This window comes from Haliotis rubra, unplaced genomic scaffold, assembly GCF_003918875.1.
Source record: "Haliotis rubra isolate DU_JTF1 unplaced genomic scaffold, ASM391887v1 Scf58, whole genome shotgun sequence".
NCBI lineage: Eukaryota > Metazoa > Mollusca > Gastropoda > Lepetellida > Haliotidae > Haliotis > Haliotis rubra.
In genome coordinates, this window is record NW_025767279.1 from 1,881,598 (window position 1) to 1,905,712 (window position 24,115).

Genomic DNA, 24,115 nt, shown 5'->3' on the forward strand with positions numbered 1-24,115 from the left:
TCTCTTCCCCTCCCACCACACCCCTGTAGGTACACCCAGCTTTCACTCTCCTCCCCCTCCACACACACCCCTGTAGGTACAGACAGACAAAATAGTTTATTTTTGTGTCACATGAATGTACATTTGCAATTAAAAAGGCAGTGGTAAAAACATTAAATTTATTACACCAGGCCAAATGGCCATTGAGACACACTAGACAATATGTGCATAAAATGTATAAAATATAAGCTTAAAACATAAAAGGATTATCACACATATGAAAGATCTAGAAGAAGAAAAACAAAAAACAAAAAACAGCACCTCCATCTCACCCTGCCCCCCAAGCAGACATACAGTCTGACGCCTTCTTCCTTTCTTTGTGCCACCCATCACCTCCAACTTCACTTATTCTCCCAAACATACACACTGTGGGAGTCCATTCATGCCACACCCCTTCCTTATCTCACGCACAACCTCCACCTTAAAGGTGCCCCAAGCAAACACACAACTCCCCACCCTTTACTTATCCTGCACCCAACACTTCCACCATGTCCCCGAACACACACACAGTCTGTCCCCTTCCCCCTCCCACAACACACTTTCTTTATCTCAACCATCACCTCCATCCAACTGTCCCCCAAACACACACACAGTCTGTCCCCTTCCCCCTCCCACAACACACTTTCTTTATCTCAACCATCACCTCCATCCATCCCCCGAACAGACACACAGTCTGTCCCCTTCCCCCTCCCACAACACACTTTCTTTATCTCAACCATCACCTCCATCCAACTGTCCCCCAAACAGACACACAGTCTGTCCCCTTCCCCCTCCCACAACACACTTTCTTTATTTCAACCATCACCTCCATCCAGCTGTCCTCCAAACAGACACACAGTCTGTCCCCTTCCCCTCCCACAACACACTTTCTATATCTCAACCATCACCTCCATCCAGCTGTCCCCCAAACCCACAATGTGGCACCCCCACCCCTTATCCATACCCAGCACCTCCACCCTGCCCCCCCACACAGACACACAGTGGGACCCCCTCCCAATAACCATAAGCGGGAGGATGTGTGCCTGGCTAGCACCAGCGTGTTGTTATAGTAATGTTTCCACACTCTGTATAGGACCCCCAGTGAGAATTAACGATGTGGGCAAAGAACGGAATCTCCATGCCCTACGTAGTCGCCAATTACCTCTCTGTCTCGACAGGTGCATAGCAGTCTCATAGCACGGGCAACATTGATTGATCGATAGGTGAATAATAAAATAAGCAATTAGCTGGAAGATTGTTCATTTCACTTGTCGCATATATAATGGATTGTTCATGTAAGCCACAAACATACCTGCAGTCGTTTGCGGTCAGTTAAATCTGCGGATCACACGGACGATTACTTGCTAAAAATATTTTTCGGTTTCCTTCATTTGAAAAAACTTAAATTTTTAGTTCTTGTCTTTAGAATTAAGATATATTACCACAACTGTTCTCATCTAGGGTTAGTTTAGACTTAGTGGGCCACAATGTTGATGGATTTATCGGCTCAGAGACCAATATTCTGAATGAATCTTCAAGGGATTTCAGTAAAATTCACAAATTGGTATTTATCTTCTTCCCTAGTGTGTTGATCAAGTTTAGACTTACGTATTGGCCTTGTAGGGATGTGTACGTCACTGATAATGTGGCCAGGAGACATGGGAGAAACTATGATGATTAGTGTGGAGTATTTAGTGTAAAGCTTAGAGTATCGCATTGAATGTTGTGTCCGGGATATTTTGGTCAAATACCTGTAATTTAAGAAACAGAAGGGCAGGCCCAGCATGGTTATCATTGGTTTGTTTGTTGTTTAATGCTGCTGCACTCAGCAATATTCCAGCCATATGGCGGCGGTCTGTTAATCAATCTGGACCAGGCAATCCAGTAAGCAACATCATGAGCATCGATCTACGCAATTAGGACATGATGACATATGTCAACCAAGTCAGCGAGTGTGACCACCCGATCCTGTTAGTCGCCTCTAACGACAAGCATGGTGCCACTTTGATATAGGTGATATCACTGAATGTACAAATTTCTGGAGTACGATCAGGTGTAGGAGTAGGAATATTTTGGATATTAATTTCTGTATTATTAAGCAAACAAAATTCCATGGCTTCTCCTTGCTCCTTCATCAAGTAAGTGACAAAGAGGAGAGCACTGCATGTCTTCACATACTTGAGTGAGTCAGTATGATACATAGCCTGATCATAATAATAGTAATAATAATAATAATAATGTGTCCATTTATGTAGCGTCAAACTCCACACTAGGTATGCTCATAGCGCTAACAATCAAGGCACAGCACATTATTACCCCGGATAACCCAAGCTGCCTGTTAGGCGCTAGAAGGTTATAGTCATATGACTTTTTCCACCGGGTACCAATTTTCCTGCTGGGTGAACAGAGACAATTTCGAACAAACTCACTTGCCTAAGGTGAGACCACATGTGTCACATGTGCTTCGTTGTTGGGCAGGACTGAAGTCCTAGAAACTCTCAGGAGTCAAGCTGCCAAACACGGTCACCTATCCAAGGACTCTCCGAGCTCGACGCTGCTTAACTTCACCGATTTGTGACCTGAGCTTTGAGCACAGGACCACGCGCCATCATAAGGGTGCGATATGATTCGCTTCCAGATACAGTTCTTCTATTTGATAAATTCCTATTCTCTCCCATTTTGCAAGCGAGTGAGTTTAGTTTTACGCTGCACTCAGCAATATGACACCTATATGGCGGTGGTCTATAAATAATCAGGTCTGGACCAGACAATCCAGTGATCAACAGCATGAGCATTGATCTACACAATTTGGATACTTGGATTTTTGCAGGTGAATGACAGCCCCGAGTCATTTGTTTTTAAAACTGTGAAGATTGCATATTGTGGGGCAGAAACATATCAACTAAATGGGGGCACTGTGAGATTCTGCTGTTTACAGCGAGTCAGGCAATTCTAGACAATTTGTATAAATTGGTTCTTGAACAGTTTTTGTTATAATTCACATGTATTTACACCAATATATCCTGTAATGTATCATAGGTATTGCAATCCATGAGTATTGTATACATGATACATTGTCTCATGTACCTCATATCGCGATACAGTACCCTATATCATCACATGACTACTGACTGCCTCCGTGGTGTAGTGGTTAGAGCGTCCTCCTGGAGAGCGGAAGGTCGCGGGTTCGATCCCCGACCGCGTCATACCAAAAGACGTTAAAATATGGTACTTGTTGCTCCCTGCCTGGCGCCCGTCATTAATGGGTACAACAAGGACTGGTCGGCTCAGAGTCAGTATAATGTGTCTGAGTGGGGTATTCATGCTTCACTGCGGCATGGTATCTCAGTGGGCTAGCAATATAAAACCAGCTTCAGTCTGGGCTAGTACAAGCAGCCGCACCTACACATACACACGCATGCACGTCCTCATATGAGCGAAATATTCTCCAGCTTGACCTTAAACCTCACCTCACATGACTACTGTACCCCAACATCCCATAAGAAGAAGTCTTCACTACATAATCACTATTTTATACAATCATTTACTGCATGTTTTGATTGTATATTGTATTCCCTCTGTTAGCTGGCTGGGCGTCTATTAATTTCGAGTAAATTGACTCAGCTTCTATTAAACACCCAGCGTCTATTCTGTATAATGCTGGCACCGTGGCAACTCATAGCAAATCCCAAATGCTAGCCACACAAAGGGCATGTTTGCAGGAAAATGGTAATCATTAATGTGTAAGTTGTTTTGCTAGGGATCATTAATTTCATTGCTTATGGAACTGTGTCTAATTAGAGGCCCAGCTTCTGTCATTCAGGACAGCATGTAGGACTCAGTGTCAGATTTAGGATGGTTTGTATTGAAGTGAGTGAGTGAGTTTTATGTTGCTCTTAGCATTCTTTAATAATAATAATAATAATAATAAATCATCTTCTATAGCGCACAGTCTCCAAACACCGAGTGATTGCTCGCGACGCTTAATCAGAATCTGATTCTTATTACCCCGGATAACCCAACCTGCCTGTTAGGTGCTAGAAGGTTATAGTCACATGACTTTATCCAACCAGGTACCCATTTTCTGCTGGGTGAACGAACAGAGGCAATTTTGAACAAACTCACTTGCCTAAGGTGAGACCACATGTATCACATGTGCTTCGTTGTGGGGCAGGATTGAAGTCCTAGAAACTGTCAGGAGTCAAGCTGCCAAACACGGTCACCCATCCAAGGAATGTCCGAGATCGACGTTGCTTAACTTCAATTGATTCGTGACCTGAGCTCTGTGAACAGGACCACATGCCACCACTATTTCACTAATATCACGATGAGGTACACAAGAAATGGGCTTCACAGATTGTGCGTGTATATAATAGAGGTTCAGCATCAATGTAGATTTTGATTTGTTATGAATGTAGTTCGTTACACATTCCAACTAAATTATACAGCATGTGTCTGGAACACCGAAAACAGGCTGTTATATCAATCTGTTCGTGTTAAGCAACAAGGATGTTCATTATAAACACAATGGATTGTACATTCAATTTCTAAGTGCCTATAAACACTTTCATGGTCCCACCTTAGATGTGAGCAGTAGGGTAGCCTAGTGGTTAAAGCATTCGCTTACCGCAGTGGAGACCCGGGTTTGATTCCCCACATGGGTACAATGTGTGAAGCCCATTTCTGGTGTCCGTCACAGTGATATTGTTAGAATTTTGCTAACAGTGGCATAAAACCATACTCACTCACTCACCTGTAAATTTGAATGTTTTATTAGGCAGTGGTACTTTTAGTTATTCCCACCGCCAGGTTATGAGAATCAGCAATTGGTGAACTGAGGCACTTCCTTTCTTGAATCCAAAGTATTTTTTATATGCCCAACAGCAAAAACACTGGCAAGTTCACTTCTGCTTTGACAAGAAATGTTTCACTTGTTGGTTTGTAATGCTGTAAATATTCATGATTATCAACTTCGCATCCTCTCAGATGTGTACTCGAAGTTGGTCAGTACACTAGTACTAATGCTTTTATTTCAAGATTATAGAGTACTGTATTTGTGTATTTCATGAAAAGCCAAAATCGAAATCGTTTATAGGGAGCAGCCAAGAGCTATGCGTAAAGCAGCTGGGTCTTTAGATGCTGCCTTTAGATGCTGCCACGTGAATGAGCTTTGGGGTTATGAATATTCTGTATTAGGAATAACAATTGTCTTTCATAATCCTTTGTAAGCAAAATATGTAGTTATTAACCATCCATAATTAACTTTATTATGTGGTGTCATTCTTAAATTGTGTTGTAAAAAAACTAATTACATCTCCCACAAACAGTATCTAGTCTTTGCAAATGTGCAAGTTAACGTATTCACAGACTCACTGATTGGTCAATCGCCACTAGTGTTAGGAATTGGTTGAAATCTCACAATTGATGATTGGTTCATTACCAACGAGCAATCATCGAAAAAAAACTAGTTAGCGTCATTTTTCAGATTTTCCTATTCAGGTTGTTGTTGCTGATAAAAATAACATGGTTCTCTGTTGTTTTGGCGCTTGTTTTATTTAGAAACTGTGCAAATTGCATTGCAACTTCACATCCAGTGTAAAATTTTGCAACTTGCTACTTTAAAGTGATGACTAATATATCATGAACATGAACTTCCTTGAATCTTCAAGAAATATTCAGTCATGACTTTTCAGTAAATGAAGTGTGTTTTTTAAGAATTAAACACATTTTCAGGCCCTAACAACTTCTAAGATATGTTCCATCGTCAAGTGTTTCAAACACTAAAACAGTAGTTCCAAAATCGTTTGTGTTCGATTATGAGAAAATGTGATCGATCGCTTGTTTGTTTGGTCACTGGGACCAATCTTCGATTATTTCAGTTAATCAGAACACCACTAGTCGCCACATAATATAGTTCCAACTGAAACCTGGATTTTGGCAACTTGTGTGTTCTGATAATGATAATAATTATTCTAATAATTTTTCCATATCCCTGATGTTTCATTTGAACATGATTGTTGCTAGACAAGGACAGTGCCATTGTTGTTTCTACACAGTGAAAGCAGTACTTACCTGACCTTTAATATTTGCATATTTAGCCATAAGACCCCCGCGGACTCCAGTAGCTTTATCTTACCCAGAAACCTATCTGGTATATGATAAACACTGATATCTGTATTCATACACAATAATTCATCGTTAGTAGTTATTTATTGATGAATCATGATATTTTGGAATCGATACCTGGATATGTGCAGTCATTGATACACTTGGACTATACAGATTTGTAGAATGTCCCAGTTGTTTTTCAACGAGTGTGATTTAATTGTGTGTCACTTTCAAGTATCACAGAATTATCACAAAAACTTGCACGTTGGTGTCAAAACGCTTGTACTTCCACGACATCCACACCAGCACAACTAATTTCAAACTATCGATTTTCAGTACTGCAACAAGAGTGTCTTGAGAGAAAATGGCCATTAAGTTGCAATATTGATTTCTCAACCCAAGACCATATTTTGATATCAAACAATCTGTTACATTTAATTCAGGGATGTATTTTGACAGGCTATCAAAAGTGAACATATAAATATAACACTACTGTTTTTCACGAAAATTCTGTTACGCTTAAAACCGAATGGTTGATCTGCCGTCAACAGAGCCGATATTATAATTTCGCTTCAAACAATCCAGTGAATGCATTTTTAATGTGTGCTGGTGCATTTGAAGTGCATACAACCTCACTGGTTTCATTAGGTTTCATTCACTAGTAGTTATTCATCCATTGATTTCTACGTCATTAACTCGTATTTAAGGGTAGGCTATAAGCATCATGATTGCCCACAAAGATATGTATTGATTGTTTATTATGTTATATTGATCCTTCAGACTATAGTAATTATGTTCCAAGCTGTGAGGAAACATTGGTTTTCTCTTGGTCCATTTTTTCCGTGTACGAAATTCTTGAACTGTTACACAAATTGATAAAATTATTTTTTCTAAGCTGCCATTTGACTGTCAAAATACTCATGAAGATAGGGGCGGTGGGGTAGCCTGGTGGTAAAAGCGTTCGCTCATTACGCCGAAAACCTGGGTTCGAATCCCCACATGGGCACAATGTGTGAAGCCCATTTCTGGTGTCCCCCGCCGGATATTGCTGGAATATTGCTAAAAGCGGCATAAAACCATACTCACTCACTCACTCATGAAGACAGCTCAACTTGAATGTTTTAACTTTGCTATTCTTATAGTCTGTTTGCAGTGAATTTCACTTTAAACAAAAAAGTAAATCAAATAAATCGAAATTAAGATTGCGAATCCTTATAATTTTACCTTGCCAATTGAACATTTAACTCTCAGAATCTTATTCAACTTCATTCTCTTCCCACAGAGGTTACTCCTGTCATATCTTCCTACGTAACCTCTGTTCTAATACGGCCATATTTCCCGGTTCTCTTAAAATCCCCTAGCGGCAAAAGATCGCAAAACGAATTATCTCCCTTCTTTCTATCCAATCAGAACACGTGTTACATCGACTTAGATTCAACTTGACTAACACAAGCAGATGTGAAGCCACAAATATCCCCCATCTGCCGGGGACTTGTGTTGATGTTACACACAAGACGTTTAATGGCTAGCTTGTCCGTTGTCAATGAGGGCGATGGAGACGCCACTGATCCGCCATAACATGACTGAGTTCTGTCTAGAGGAAACGTTTGCGCATCGCGCAGGGGAAGAGGTTTAGTTTTCTCGAAGTATACGGAAATTACCGAGGCCTTGCGAATGATCACTTTTGAAACAACGTCGCTGATTGCACAACTAAATCTGATTGTCTCCAATCACGAGTCTTGAACGCTCACACCATGAAAGGGACGTATTAGAACAGAGGTTACGTAGGAAGATATGACAGGAGTAACCTCTGTGGGAAGAGAATGATTCAACTTATGATAAAAATTGTTTAACAAACGATCATAGATTCTAATCGCTATTATTGGTTTGTATTACAAGGGGGTAAGCACAGTAGTTGGAACAGTGAAACAAATGCACGTGCTGTACGTGATGCGCGTTAAACTTAGACCAACCTTACGTGTTCTTGGAGTTTCATTTAATGTGCTTACCCCCTTGTAATACAAACCAATAATAGCGATTTAAAACTATGATCATTTATTAAACAACTTTCATCCTAAGTTGAATAAAATTCTGAGATTTTAATGTTCAGTTGGCAAGGTAGAGTTATGAGGATTCGCAATCTTAATTTCACTTTATTTGATTTACTTTTTTGTTTAAAGTGGAATTCATCGGTACGTTTTCACTGCAAACTGACTATAGTGCTGTTTATTCTGCCATACCAAAGGGGTGAGTGAGTATGGTTTTACGCCGTTTTCATCAATATTCCAGCATTGAGGTGAGGGGACACCAGATGATGAGCTTCACACATTGTACCCATGTGGGGAATAGAACCAGGCTTTCAGCGTAACAAGCGAACACTTTAGCCACTAGGCTACCCCACTGTTTCCATATACCAAAGGGGCGGTGGGGTAGCCTAATGATTAAGGGGCTCGCTCGTCACACTGAAGACCCGGGTTCGATTCCCCAACGTGTGAAGCTCATTTCTGGTGTCCTGTCAAATTTCGCTGTGAAATTTCTGGAATATTGATGAAAGCGGCATAATACTCACATACTCACTCACTCACCCATATACCAAAGAGAAGCAAAGGTGCCTGAGTCATCTACAACTGTGCAGAATTTTGTAATTTAGGTGTACCAGACACCTATCATTGCGGGTTCGAATCCTGAAAACTATGTTATTGTCAGCACGATACCTGTGATCATGGGTTTCGCCAAAGGGAGAAACGACCAATACCTGCTCCACCTGAGGCGTACCTCCAACATGAAGATGGCATGTCATGATACAACTTGAATACTATTCAAAGCTCAGACTCAGTCACTTATAGTGAAAAAGCTGTAGAAAGTCTGAATTTTGGCAAGGTATTGATATTGTAAATGCAATTACCACTGATAAGTTATCTATTTGAGTGGAATAGACATGGTATGAAACATATGTCACAGTTATCCAGTTAAACATGAGAATTTGCATACACATATTCTCGAACAAATTTCATAACTTGATTGTTCAGCAACACAATTCAGACTTGTCCAGTGTAATCTTTTCAGCTTGCATACCTGTTTATTTTACATGGGGTGGTGGGGTAGCCTAATGGCTAAAGCGTCAGCTCGTTATGCTGAAGACCCGGGTTTGATTCCCCACATGTGTACAATGTGTGACGCTCATTTCTGGTGTTCCCTGTTGTGATATTGCTGGAATATTGCTATAAGCATAAAACCATACTCACTCACTCATTCACATATATATTTTACAGATGGTTCTTCTGATCAAATAAAGGAAGGGTAGGGTACCTTCGTGGTTAATGTGTTTGCTTCTCACAGAGAAAACCCAGGTTGGATTCCCCACATGGGTACAATGTGTGAAGCCCATTTCTGGTGTCCTCTGTGATATTGCTGGCATATTGCTAAAAGCGGCGTCAAATGTTACTCAGTCACTCTGATAAATTAAAATCATATATACATTATTGTATCTATCATACAGACAAATATGTTTTATATTTTTTATGCATTGGTGATGTGCTTCATTCTTTGCTTTGTAGACAGGGTATATAAATTAGCATTACACATGGGGTCACATGTGTACTGTAACTTTACTGCAGTGTTTTAACTGTACACAAATGCATCATCATATTTAATCCTTATTTTTCTATTTGCAACCTAAATTCAGTTTTGTTTGATATTAATTTGTTTGATTTAATATTAAACATGAATGTGCTTAAGATAAAATATAATGGATGTCAACTTCTTTATTGTATGAGACCGCCTTCGTGGTGTAGTGGTTAGAGCGTCCGCCCGGAGAGCGGAAGGTCGTGGGTTCGATTCCCGACCGCGTCATACCAAAAGACGTTAAAATATGGTACTTGTTGGTTCCTGCCTGGCACTCGGCATTAATGGGTACAACAAGGACTGGTCGGTTCAGAGTCAGTATAATGTGTCTGAGTGGGGTATTCATGCTTCATTGCGGCATGGTATCTCAGTGGGCTAGCACTATAAAACCAGCTTCAGTCTGGGCTAGTACAAGCAGCCGCACATACATACACACGCATGCACGTCGTCATATCAGCGAAATATTCTCAAGTACGACGTAAAAACCCAATGTCACCTCACCTCACCTCTTTATTGTATATACAATGTTTCTGGGCTATTCCTTGCCCCTTCATTCACCTGACAAAGGGACAAGGAAAAGCCCAGAAACGTTGTGTATACAATAAAGAAGAAGTTGACATCCATAATATTTTGTCTTATGTCTGAATACCAAGTCCTATATGCCTCTCAAGAACCTCATGAATGTGCTTGCTCCTTCAAAAGGGAATAATTAATGATACAATATTTAAATCTTATGCTGTTACACAAGTTGTTTTTACAGTGACCGCTGTTTTTATTTCAGGGCTATGTGGAACTAGAGACAAAATCGAATGAGTGTTTACTGGAAGAGTTAGAAGAGGATGAATTCAATAAGATTGTTCCTCATGAAGCGTGCTGGGATTTGAATAAACGAGGTGGTGTTGGTGAAACGCCATTACACATAGCTCACCTCATGGACAGCCCTGTGCACAATGAAGTCACTAAGATTCTATTACGGATGTACCCTAAGATGACACTGGATGTTTACGAAGGGGAGGAGTATTTCGGGTAAGTATGCAGAATACTCGTTTATTTATAACAAAAGTGTTTTATTGATAAATATTTTGTTTATTATATCCAGGGACTGCAGAAATCTTGTGTATTTGACTCAATCTGTGGTGGAAATATTCAGGTTAATTTTGCTGTTGGGTCAATTTGACCCAGTGGTAAGTCAACCAATTCTCAGGATGTTATTAGTATCATTATTGTAATGTTTGAACAGCGCTTATAGCCAGCTCAGCTGCTCAAAGGCGCTTTCTTGTTCCCTTGATCATTGGATGTCAATGTCAAACAGCACATCGTATTATCAATCTCAACTCCCTGGGGCGCATACAACTCTCTAAGTTACATTACAGAACATACTGACACATGGATACTGATACAAAAGGTTTGAAATATAATTTTGTGTCAATGCATTCTCTATTATTTACATTCAGCCATCCCGTCTTGTCAAGCCATCACTTTTTTTACTGTAACACTTGAATTTATTAATGCAGCTAGATTGGCATGTTATAATCTTCTGTTTGAAGATCATTATGGAATATCACATATTGACAATGGTATGATTGATTATTTATTGCTTCTGAATTAGTTAATTAATTTTGTTACATGATCCTTTGTTTGAAAAGAGATCACTTATTTTATGCATATGACTCCCTTGAAGTCAAGATGACTCTGATACTTAGGAGCCCAGGGCAATCTGTCCACCATGAAGAATGAATGAGGTGAAGAATTTTCACCTCTTTGTCAATGCTGATATGCCACTGAGTTGGGGAAATGGTGATTGACTGCTGACTGTTTGTTTGTTTGTTTGTTGGTTGTATAATGCTGCACTCAGATGTTTTCAAGCAAGCATACACATCTTATAATCAGTGTTTAAAACTCCCAAAATTCCAAGCCAGACAGACGGACTGGTAACTTAAAAAAATTACCAGTCCGGATACAAACTTGCCTGTCCGGTTTTCAACAATAAAAAATTGCGACTGCCATTTCCAACTCGTGCAAGCTCAATTCACTGTTTGTAGGCACCGTAATGAACTGCATAGCACTAACAGGCAATGCACCGAGTTTAGGTAAACTAAAAGTACATGTGTTATGATTGGTTAACATAATTTTAATAATATCTCAAACACCTCAAACTGACGACACGAGAACCTGTCTGATATTATGAAATATTTGCTCTTAGGGGTAAAAAATATCTACCAGACCACTGGACAGGCTACTTTTGAAATTTGACTGTCCGAGATGAAAATAGACCGTTCCGGACGATCGGGCAGGCGGGAATTTTAAACGCTGTTATAATCATGACAAGGAACCTGTATATAGTATGTCATATATTTAGAAAGGTTAGTCCAAGTGAAGATGACACTGAGTTACCTTCCTTGGCCAGATCAGGATCTAAAGAACATGATTCCCTGATCTTGCTTGTCCATGGATGGACTCATACTTATATCTTGATGACCTAACCTTCACTTCAGTACTTTCTTTCTTCTTTCTTGGTCGTGAAGCCCTTTTCTGCTGTTCCCTGTCATGAAATGCTGGAATATTGGTAAAAGTGTTGTAAGCCTGCACTCACTCAGTCCATCCTTGATAATAATAATATTTCTGGGCAATGCAGAATGCTGCACTATCCGGGAGTATTCTTGGTGGGTTCTACCCGTGAAGATCCAGGTTAGAATTGGTCTTCAGCAACAACTAGGCTTGTCGTAAGAGGCGACTAACGGGATTGGGTGGTCAGGACATGTTTGATTTAAGACATGAATTGCGTAGATTGATTCTCTTGATGACTTCGAATGACCTCTTGTCATTTGTTTGAAGAAGTATTTGTCAACTTTTCAAAACAGCGTACACATGTACAATTTTATTAACATTCACAGTACAATGTTTTGATTGATTGTAAAGCAAGCATTTTCACAATTTGTATATTATTTCGTTGGCTTTAAAGAATACTAAATCCCAACACTTTTCTAATATTGTACAAACTGCAGTGTTTATTTACCTAAGTGTATAAGTATATACATCGGATGTGCTAGTTGTTCTACAATATCTAAACATTGAGACAATTCTGCAAGACTGATATTAAATAGAGACACACATATTGTGCATTTTTCATCATGATTTTGATTCCAATGAGACTTGTTTGGATAAGGATCCTGGGGCAAATTTGTGGAGATTTAGTGTTTTTCAGACTTTACTATCCATTCATGGCCAACAAAACCTTGCATCGTGGTCTAGAAGTTCAGATGAACCAAAAATAGGCATGATGTTTTTTTAGAAAGAGGTATCCCAGTTTTGGACAGACCTGTTGGCTTAGTCCTCTCACCTCCCATAGACGTTTAGGAGTACGATGTGATGCCCGTTTCCTTTCCTTCTTTCTTTTTATATGTTTCGATTTATATTTTATTTCCTCTTATATTTGCTATAAGAGGAAGTGTCATGATCAAAGAATGTGTACAGACAAAGCTGTCACGATCAGCATTGTGTGAAATTTATATGGAAAAAACATTGCTCCATAATAGCTGCTTGTTTGGTCGTACCTGATAAAGCTCTACTTAGAATGTTTCATTTATAAGAAATTCTAGATGCTGACAGTTCCATTTACTTAAAGTGAAAAACAACAACATTATTCATGATGTCCCATTACCAGAGAGCTACGTCAACTTGACTTGATTCAGATATCTGAAGTTCAGGTTGAGATATGCAAGGTTTGATTGTACGTTTTACCGCTCTGGGCCATGTCCAAGAGATTGGCTCCAAACCAAGATTACCAGTAAACAATAAATAACCCTGACTTAACTTCAGTGTTAATTTTCACAAGGATATTGCACACATAATGAATGTACTTTACTATTTCTATCTTTCTTGATGTGATTTTACACTTCTTTGATAACAAAAGAGGGTAAAATATGCAAAAGTGATCCGTTATATTTTTATAAAAAAAGTATGGTCAGTTGAAAAGCCACATAAATAAGAGTTCACCCTAATTGTTACAATACATACACAGGCTGTGAATGTCAACATAATTATACAATCTGTCAATTTTGGTGAATTGTGATCGACTGCACAGTGATAGAGGAAATTTTTTATCAGTTGGTTTTGTCATGAACAAGACTAAGATGCATTGAATGAGTGAGTGAGATGCCGCTTGTAGCATTATTCCAGCAACATCACAGCCGGGGATACCAGTGATATATATAAATCTTAGATAAGTCTAAATGTAAATTACGTAAGTAACCTATTTTAGATATTTAGATGTTCTGTCTAACTTAGAACCGTGGTTAGTTGTGTGATCTATTGTTTTTCTGACAAGGCACGCATTCATTCTGACTTTTCTAGCTTTCAAGTTCAGTCAGATAAAGGGCATGCATTGTTTTCTCTCCTCCTGCTTTCAGTTATTTTGGGGATTAAAAAACAAAGTCATTGATTAAATGTAATCTGGAATGCCTTGCCCTTACCCCTTTGAGAGACCTTGCCCTTACCCCTTGAGTGACCTTTCCCTTACCCCTGTGAGAGACCTTGCCCTTACCCCTTGAGAGACCTTGCCATTACCCCTGAGAAACCTTGACCTCACCTGTGGGAGATGGCTTGATACTTGACCACCTGTTTGCGGGGACTGAAAGTAGAATGCCTGCATCCGATAGCAGGATTGATAAAAGTTATTTACAGTGGTTTGTGGTCCTCATTTCATCTTTGATAATTGACGTTAGTTTGTGGGTCAGGTCACTGAGCCTCATGGCGTTTGATAGCAGGGAAAGATTAAGGTTGTGATTATGGCGCTCGTGTTTAACTCACTTTGAGAATGATTGTTTTGATTCAAATCGTATCACATCTATATGATCGGGAAACATATTGTATCATGGCCTCACTGTATCGTTACCCCGCTAGATGACACCAAGTCACCCAGAGTGTCCAACTGATCCATTAACTCACCTGTTAGAATCAGCATTGGTAACGTATGGGCAGTTCTGTCCCAGAATCCCTACTAAGTATTCCGATCCTCATGCCGACATTTATGATGTTCTTTTCAGGCCATTCACTCTATTTGTCAAGCTTCTAGACAAATTATATTATGGTGGTTTTTTATATATTCTGATTCTTTTCCAGGATTTTTGTAAATATTATGACTTCTTTGTGAAACTCTGCATTGAGATTTATGTCAATCTGTTTTGCATTTTTACAGTTGGTATACAGCAGTTGAATCTATTAAAAAGCATAGTGTTCAAAGAGTTTGATCATCTGGCCCTAAAACTGAATACCTTTCCTCACATGGGTACAATGTGTAAGGCATAGTTCTGGTGTTGCCCATTGTGGAAATCTTGATAAAAGCAGCATAAAACCTTACCCACTCACTCACTCTCACATCAGTTCACATTATGACATGAATCGCGATTGACAGTTGTTATAGCATTGACTCACCTACATAGTAGCTGGTACATCAACCTAAGGTAACTGCAGCGTTTATCTTGTTTATAATATGGTGATGACTATGATATGAAACAGTGTACTTAGATTGCATTTTATTTAGTTATTATTATTTTTTAGATCCGGGTTAGAATTGTGTTCAGTAACCCATGCTTGTCGTAAGAGGCGACTAATGGGATCGGGTAGTCAGACTCGCTGACTTGGTTGACACATGTCATCATATCCCAATTGCGTAGATCGATGCTCATGCTGCTGATCACTGGATTGTCTGGACCCGACTCGATTATTTACAGAACACCGCCATATAGCTGAAGTATTGATGAGTTCTGTGTTAAATAACAAACAGTATTAAAGTATTATACATAAAGTGCCGAGTTGGCACATCAGCTGTCTTGTCAGTGCCTGGTGAGTGCTGTATGTAAATACAACAGAAGGCTATGAATACAAGAGACAAAACCCTTTCCACAACGATAAGAAATCTCTGCTAAAAGCAGAGTTGATTGTAACATTCTGACTAACTCAAGGGCATGTGTTTATGAATCACTATCAGATAGCCATGATAACCAGGTGATCGCGAAAAGGTCAGTGTATCCTGACCCACCGGTGGCACACATCAAAAACAAATACAAAGGTTCGCCAACTATTCACTTGAAAATCTTCAGGAATATGTTATGCAAATTAAAATAGGGAATTACACTGGACATCAGTTTTGTCACTTGTGTATAAAATTTTAAAATTCCCTCATGCCTTCAAGAATTTTTTTTGAAAGCTTTACTGACGCCTTGAATGTAGTAACCTTGATCGAACAATTTCTGAGCAAGAGTCGTATGATGCTGTTTGAAAACTTGGTAAATGCTGGATTGTACCTCAGAGTTGTGAAATGTAAACAGTGTCCAAAGGCTGGAGCTGTTGGAATTATAGCAGAACATGAAAGGAAAGTTTACTATTGGAAAGTTGAAAACAACCTTGTAGATATTATATTTGTCTAAGACAAGGTTAGACACAATAGAAGATGTTTTACTCAAGGCACAGTGTGAGATACCCAGTTTTAATTTAAATGGTGAACAGTTCCAAAAGCAGGAATAAGTTAAATATTAGACAACATCTGAGGCAACGTCAGTGGTGACTTAATGCATGATTATGGAATAAAAAAATGTCAGCTACCAGTGCAGTGAGCCTCATTTAACTGTACCTGCATCTTAACTGTTACTCCGTCATTTTTATTGGACTTACTCACCCCAGGCATGTGCAGACTCGGAAGACCAAATCTGGGGTGACTGATAAAGGATACTTTGTTTCTCTGGGAAGTATATATTTATTGATTCAGTCATATTTTGCTGATTGGATATACAATAGATTGTGAAAAGTGATGTGAGTTTGATTATGACCTGAAGAGATTTGGACAGATTCTCAAACAACATTTTAATTAAACTGTGCATTAATATCATCAGACAATGGAGTGGATGATCCTGTTAATTCAAAACTCGGTGGCACTCCAGTCGTCATTTTGTTTCCTATACTCTTAGATGTTTCAAGATAATGAATAGTATCACTTAAAAACATACATAAAGTGAGTAAAATCAATAGATGTACAGCAGCCTTCACAGTGTCATTCATACAATCTACATGCAATGGCGTGGTGAAATTCTTAAGTGATGTTACACAACATTAATCTCGGCGGTATTGATCTTTGCTTGTGGACGTTATCTGTAAACATCTGTGATACCCAGTTTATCTTGAGCCAGCTATATCTCTAGCATTGTCACAATGTTTCAGATATGCTGTTACAAAAGTGATGTTTGATGTGTAATACACAATGTTTTCACAAAGTACACATTGTTTGAACATTGTGAAATAATGTTACATGGCAATGTATTGATTACTCTCTGACAAGTTAAATGGGAAGGATGTTGTGATAAGAGTGAGAAGGGATTGATTAGCATTGAGGAATTGATAAGAAGTAAAAAGGGATTAATAAGGAGTGAGAAGGAATTGATAAGGTGTAGGAAGGGATTAATAAGGAGTGAGAAGGAATTGATAAGGTGTAGGAAGGGATTGATAAGGTGTAGGAAGGGATTGATAAGAGTGAGAAGGGATTGATAAGGAGTAGGAAGGGATTGATAAGAGTAGGGAGGGATTGATAAGGAGTAGGAAGGGATTGATAAGGTGTAGGAAGGGATTGATAAGAGTAGGAAGGGATTGATGAGGAGTAGGAAGGGCTTGATAAGGTGTAGGAAGGGATTGATAAGAGTAGGAAGGGATTGATAAGGAGTGAGAAGGAATTGATAAGGTGTAGGAAGGGATTGATAAGGTGTAGGAAGGGATTGATAAGAGTGAGAAGGGATTGATAAGGAGTAGGAAGGGATTGATAAGGTGTAGGAAGGGATTGATAAGAGTAGGAAGGGATTGATAAGGAGTAGGAAGGGATTGATAAGGAGTAGGAAGGGATTGATAAGGTGTAGGAAGGGATTGATAAGAGTGAGAAGGGATTGATAAGGAGTAGGAAGGGATTGATAAGGTGTAGGAAGGGATTGATAAGAGTAGGAAGGGATTGATAAGGAGTAGGAAGGGATTGATAAGGTGTAGGAAGGGATTGATAAGAGAGTAGGAAGGGATTGATATGGAATAGGAAGGGATTGATAAGGTGTAGGAAGGATTGATAAGAGTAGGAAGGGATTGATAAGGAGTAGGAAGGGATTGATAAGGTGTAGGAAGGATTGATAAGAGTAGGAAGGGATTGATAAGGAGTAGGAAGGGATTGATAAGGTGTAGGACGGGATTGATAAGAGTAGGAAGGGATTGATAAGGAGTAGGAAGGGATTGATAAGGTGTAGGAAGGGATTGATAAGAGTGAGAAGGGATTGATAAGAGTAGGAAGGGATTGATAAGGAGTAGGAAGGGATTGATAAGGTGTAGGAAGGGATTGATAAGAGTAGGAAGGGATTGATAAGGAGTAGGAAGGGATTGATAAGGTGTAGGAAGGGATTGATAAGAGTAGGAAGGGATTGATAAGGAATAGGAAGGGATTGATAAGGTGTAGGAAGGGATTGATAAGAGTAGGAAGGGATTGATAAGGAGTAGGAAGGGATTGATAAGGTGTAGGAAGGGATTGATAAGAGTAGGAAGGGATTGATAAGGAGTAGGAAGGGATTGATAAGGTGTAGGATGGGATTGATAAGAGTAGGAAGGGATTGATAAGGAGTGAGAAGGGATTGATAAGGTGTAGGAAGGGATTGATAAGAGTAGGAAGGGATTGATAAGGAGTCAGGAATGATTGATAAAGAGTAAGAAGTGATTGATAAGGAGTCAGGAATGATTGATTAGGAGTGAGAAGGGATTGATAAGGTGTAAGGAAGGATTGATTTGTGAATAAGAATGATTGATTGGGAATATGAAAGGATTGATTAAGTAAGAGGGGATTGATTTGTGAATAAGAAGGAATTGATTTTGGAGTCTGTAATTCTCCTAAGGTTCCGTTTTCATGCCATCAAAGCATGTTGAGAGATACACATCTGATGACATTGAGTAAGGACGAGAGGGAGAGGCTTTTACAGAAAATACCTGATAACTTATGTCTTTTATACCTTCAAGGTACATGCTTGCACATTTCTTAGTGTGTCGTGTTTAATCCAGCTTGACCATCGTGTTCACAAACATATAGCACCCATCAAAACTTTAGAGTCACTAGTGTAAATATAGCCACTTACTTCAGGCAACTTTTCTAAAATATATTTTGCTAAATATTCCATACTGTTTTAAGGTACTGTTTACACATGAACTGATGTATTGTAAAACAAATTCGTAACGTTGAAAAGGTTATTGTCATGAGTTCAATGAATGATAAAAATCAGTGAAAATTGGCGAATTCTTAAAAAAAACCTTTACACCAAAACGCAGCTGTTCACATGCACGACATTTGCACATGCTTTTCAGCAATTTGATGCATGATCCTCGTGGAATTCATCTGCGTAAGGTTTGCAGTTGGTTCCCCTAAGTTAGTGGAGAAATTCATCTTCGATGTAACCATATACATACATAACATATAGTGAGTGTTTTAAGTGAGTCTAAACTTTTGATGGGAAGTATATGAAAAGGTTCGGTCATCAGCCCAATAACAGCGGTCATGAAGGGGAATGTTACAATCAGTTTCCACCATGTCCATCTGCAGTTTCCTTCAAATAGATATGGAGAAAGCCATGTGGACATTTTATTGATTACAAACCTAATGACTATACATGCTGGGAAAACAAATTTGCTGTGCATTTCAGGTCCATTTCACTGTACTCGGAATCTTCTCATTATGTGAAAAACATTTGTCGTGCTTACGTCTCATGGATGATTATAGACGCAACTTTAAGACAAACTGGTTCACTTAAGTCCTGCCCAGAGTTCCAGGCGACCTGCCCAAACAATCTTACACAGGCTATTCACGATGTTGTATATGTATTTTATATGTTTCATATATGTTTCATATTTGTCAGGTCTGCAAAAAACGATGAACATATGTGTTAGACTTATTTACTTTCATTGAGGAAATATTCTAAATGTGAAAAACTATCCGTTTGCGATGTTATTTTTTGTTTGCATTGTTTGTACATTAGTTGTTTGGTTTCAGGGTGGTGGGGTAGTCTAGTGGTTAAAGCGTTGGCTTGTCACGCCGAAGACCCGGGTTTGATTCCCCACATGGATACAATGAGTGAAGCCCATTTCTGGTGTCCCCGCCGTGATATTGCTGGAATATTGCTAAAAGCGGCGTAAAACCAAACTCAGTCAGTGTTTGGCTTCACGTGCCAACATCAAAGCCTCATTCAGTGCTGACTATAGTCACTTTAATGTATAAATATGGATTGTCAAGCACTTCCCAGTTATAGTAGCATATCTATATGATTAAGCTTACCAATAATCAGAGTACAATGAAATGCTTGCATTTGGCCAGTTCGTTCTGATTACAGAAAGAGCACATTTTTTCACAAACAGGAGAAAAACCCTATCACATGATATGCAAATTACAGGTGGACATGATTTTTGGCTGAGTCGGCAGTGTATCCGAGTGTAGGCATAAAGGGCTCTTTTCAGGCATGGGTTCAACATATTGTTTCTGAAAAGTGAATTAGGTTTCATTTGTCCTTGTAGATGGTTACCAAGGTGAAATAATATTTGTTCTCCTGTCAGAAATCAAAGTTTTTCAAACCCAACTAGTGTTTTGCAAGATTTGACAATAAAAATTACCAATTAGTTCTACCAATCTTAAGTACATTAATTCAGGTTCACGTTCAGTATTTCCTTGTTACCGTAGCCATCGAAATCCAGTCAACCAAATGTCCTAAAGAATTTGAAGATCAGGGTTGGAACTGATCTTCAGCAACCCATTCTTGTCATAAAGGACTCAGTTATTTACTGACCAATACCATATAGCTGGAATATTGCTGAGTGCGGCATTGAACATCAAACCCACCGACAGGGTTTTACATGACGATGATTCCGCTAATTTAGTTATCCAGTCTCTTTTGTTAAGTAATTTACTTCCAGGGACCGTGCGTTTATTTGATGCAACAATTTTGTTAACGATTCTCAAAATATTATCATACGAGTCAAGCTTGACGCAAGTTTTATAGGTGGCCCTCACAATTCAGTTCAATAAAATTGATTTAATAAGCAAAAAATGATATTGTTCGATGATAGTTTGACTTTTACAGAGCTGTCACATTGTTCCAGAGAACTCAGAGGAGACAGTAATCCTGGCTGTTTGAACTGAACAATGCTGTAGTTTCATTTGGTGGTGTGACATACACAGTTACATACTGAGAATGATAAACACAAAGAAATATTAAATTTTCATGACTCCCAAATATTGAAAATGACTCCAAAAATAAATATTGTGAGTCACCATGACTCCCATTTTTCAAAGTCTTACGGTGTAGAACCCTGCAACCAACCAACCTTAAAGTATCGTAATTGTGGGATGTTAATACTTTTAGACTTTTTGATGCACATACGTAGCTTCCTTGTCACACTCTTACCTTCCGATTAATCAAGTTTGGATTTTTGTTTCGATTAGTTTGCCAAATAAATAAAAATATATTAGACAGGCCTCAGGGTGTTGTACAGCAAGTCTCAAGCAAATATTATTAGCAAGCTGAATATTTTTTAAATGTGATTTGATTGTCAGTTCAATCATATCTATATTTGCAAGATAAGTTTCCAGTCAGTGCTTGGGATTGATTGTCACACAACCTCCATGGTAAATGCTAGGGCTGTGTATTGGCAAATAAATTGTATTGCAATATATTGTGATTCAGGTCCCTGTATTGTGATACGTACTGCGATATATTGGGAGCTTATGTATGTGTTTGACAGTAAGTGCCACAAATTGTACATGTCAATCCTATTTTCTACATTCCAAGTCCCTAAACATATTATGGTTCTGATAAAAGCAATCTCAATACCGTTGTGTGTCTAGTTTCATGTGATTAGCAACAGTTAGAATCAGACTCAGGACTCCTCAAAGGAATATGATTTAGTCGTTAACACCGGCCACTCAGCAATATTCCAGCTATATCACGGTAGTAATAAAATATGAACTGTTATATATATGTTGTTTGAGTGACATTTAGAAGCTGGTGTGATGAACTGGAACGATTTTTACGATCCTAACACCGTTATCAAGCATTTAGTGATACGCAACATTATGAACAAGTAGAACATATACATGAAGGATGTTAGAGTTTATACAACTAACGAGGTTGATGTACAGTGTGATGACATTACTAATGGTTGTTGTGATAATCGATAATGGTATGAAGCCAGAAGGACAAAGGGTAGAGGGCGGGATAATCTTGATTGGCCTTGAATAAATGATGGTAAACCAGGGCTCCAGATAAGGGCCGTATAGGCGTATGTAAGGATATAAAACAAGCACGATACAGTAGGAAATAATTTAGAAAACGTAGCAGATACGTTCCACAGCAATGGTGTACGGTCTTAGAATCATTTATAGACATATTTATCTAAAAAAGTATTGTATTGTTATTTATTGACCTTGTTTACACAAGAGTAGCAATGGTGTGGTGCATATATGAAACGAAACACAAGATTACTGATACACCATTAAATTCCATTCAGTACTCTAAATGTACTCTTATTGTTTTCCAGTACTCCTATATTGAAAAAAATAGCAGTACGTACTCCTGATGTTGAAATGTTATCTGGAGCCCTGGTAAACCATAGGAGTCTAATAACCTTGATCTCTGTTGATTGTTTATTATATACATATTGTTTGTGTGAAGTGTCACTTATATCATGTTCGATCGTGATGCCGAAGACCCAGGTTCAATTCCCCATATGGGTGCAATGTGTGATGCCCATTTCTGGTGTCCCCCGACGTGATATTGCTGGAATATTGCTAAAAGCGGCGTAAAACTCACCTCACTCACTCACTCACTCTTATATCATGAATATTAGAAATGTAAATGCAGTCGAGTTTTTGCCAATCAGAAAATACTTCATAGACAGACCAGGAATAAGCAACCCCTGACGATCATATATTTAAATCCCTATTAATATTTTGTATTACTAAGCTGTAAGCCCAGTAGTTGGAACAGTGAAACAAATGCCGGTGCGGTACGTGGTGAGCGTTAACTTGGACCAACCCTGCTTGTTCTCGGGGTTTCATTTATTGTGCATACCCCCTTGTAATACAAACCAATAATAGCGATTTGAAACTATGACAGTTTGTTAAACAACTTTTATCCTAAGTTGAATAAAATTCTGAGATGACACATGTCATTGTATCCAATTGTGTAGATCGACGCTCATACTTTTAATCACTGGATTGTCTGGTTCAAACACAAATATTTACAGACAGCCACCATATTGCTAGAATATTGCTGAATGTGGTGTAAAACTCACTCACTGTGTTGATATTTTCAAGGTTGCATTATTGGTAAACATTTATGGACTTTCACCTTTGCAATCTCTGAAGCAACTTTTATTGGGTGGATGAAAGTCCAATCTGATGAGACCTGAATTGGGATGTCCTTTAATCTACTGGTATGTATCGGGGTAGCAAGCACTGTCGTCTGCTTGGCACAGAAAGACACCAAAGAATTTATCATTTACTGGAATTAATGAAGATGTTATCAAACAATTACATGACAAAATTTCCTAAACACACTATAACTACTCACATAAGAAATCTAACAGTAAGTTCAGTATTTGAAACACTGAATCTTATATTGAATTAAATGTCTATGAAATAGTGAATCTTATCAGGATTTATCAAGTTAGATTAATTTTTATTGAGATTAACTGTCTTTGAAATAGTGAATCTTATCAAAGGTATTGCAATACACCTCATGATATTTCATAGTTCACATCACTGATGTACAATGCATTAATACATCATTTTTACACAGTTGTTTTGAAACCTTCTCTGGTTGAAGTGGAAAATATTTTCTAGAAACTCATATTTCTTTGAATTATTTTCGCTCAAGTAAAATATTGTTGCTGAATGGTTATCAATTAGCTTTAAAGTTTTTGAAGGGAATACAAAAAAACATCCTCAAGAACTTAAAATATTTTACCATTGTGTGAATCATTAGGTAAAAAATTCAACTCAGAACTTCATCTTTGAACAGTTGAGATAAAGGATGATATTTTAAAGCAGCATCGACCATGATTAACCCTGGCTTTTCTCCATTTGGAGTCGTTATTCCACATTGAATTTTGAAGTACCTTGAAACTGATTGCTCAATCAGAATTATCACCACTAAAATAACCACCTCCGACTGAAATAGCCGATTGATTACAGCATCAACACAGTGCATGTTTATATAAAGAAAAGTGCTTCTTTCCCAGTCATTGTTAGTTGGCAATTTACAATGACTTTATGTTCAGTTATACGTTATACATTGCAGTTTTACATCTT

The 24,115-nt window shown here is 38.6% G+C and overlaps 1 protein-coding gene across 1 annotated transcript in view; it reads left to right on the plus strand.

The window, feature by feature from the left end:
- The window catches only part of LOC124254712 (transient receptor potential cation channel subfamily V member 5-like), a 98,382-nt gene that overhangs the window by 15,100 nt on the left and 59,167 nt on the right, over nt 1–24,115 (plus strand). Inside the window, exon 3 of the mRNA XM_046688559.1 lies at nt 10,532–10,776. Within this exon, the coding sequence (XP_046544515.1) occupies nt 10,532–10,776 (245 nt within the window). The remainder of the gene's footprint in view (nt 1–10,531; nt 10,777–24,115) is intronic.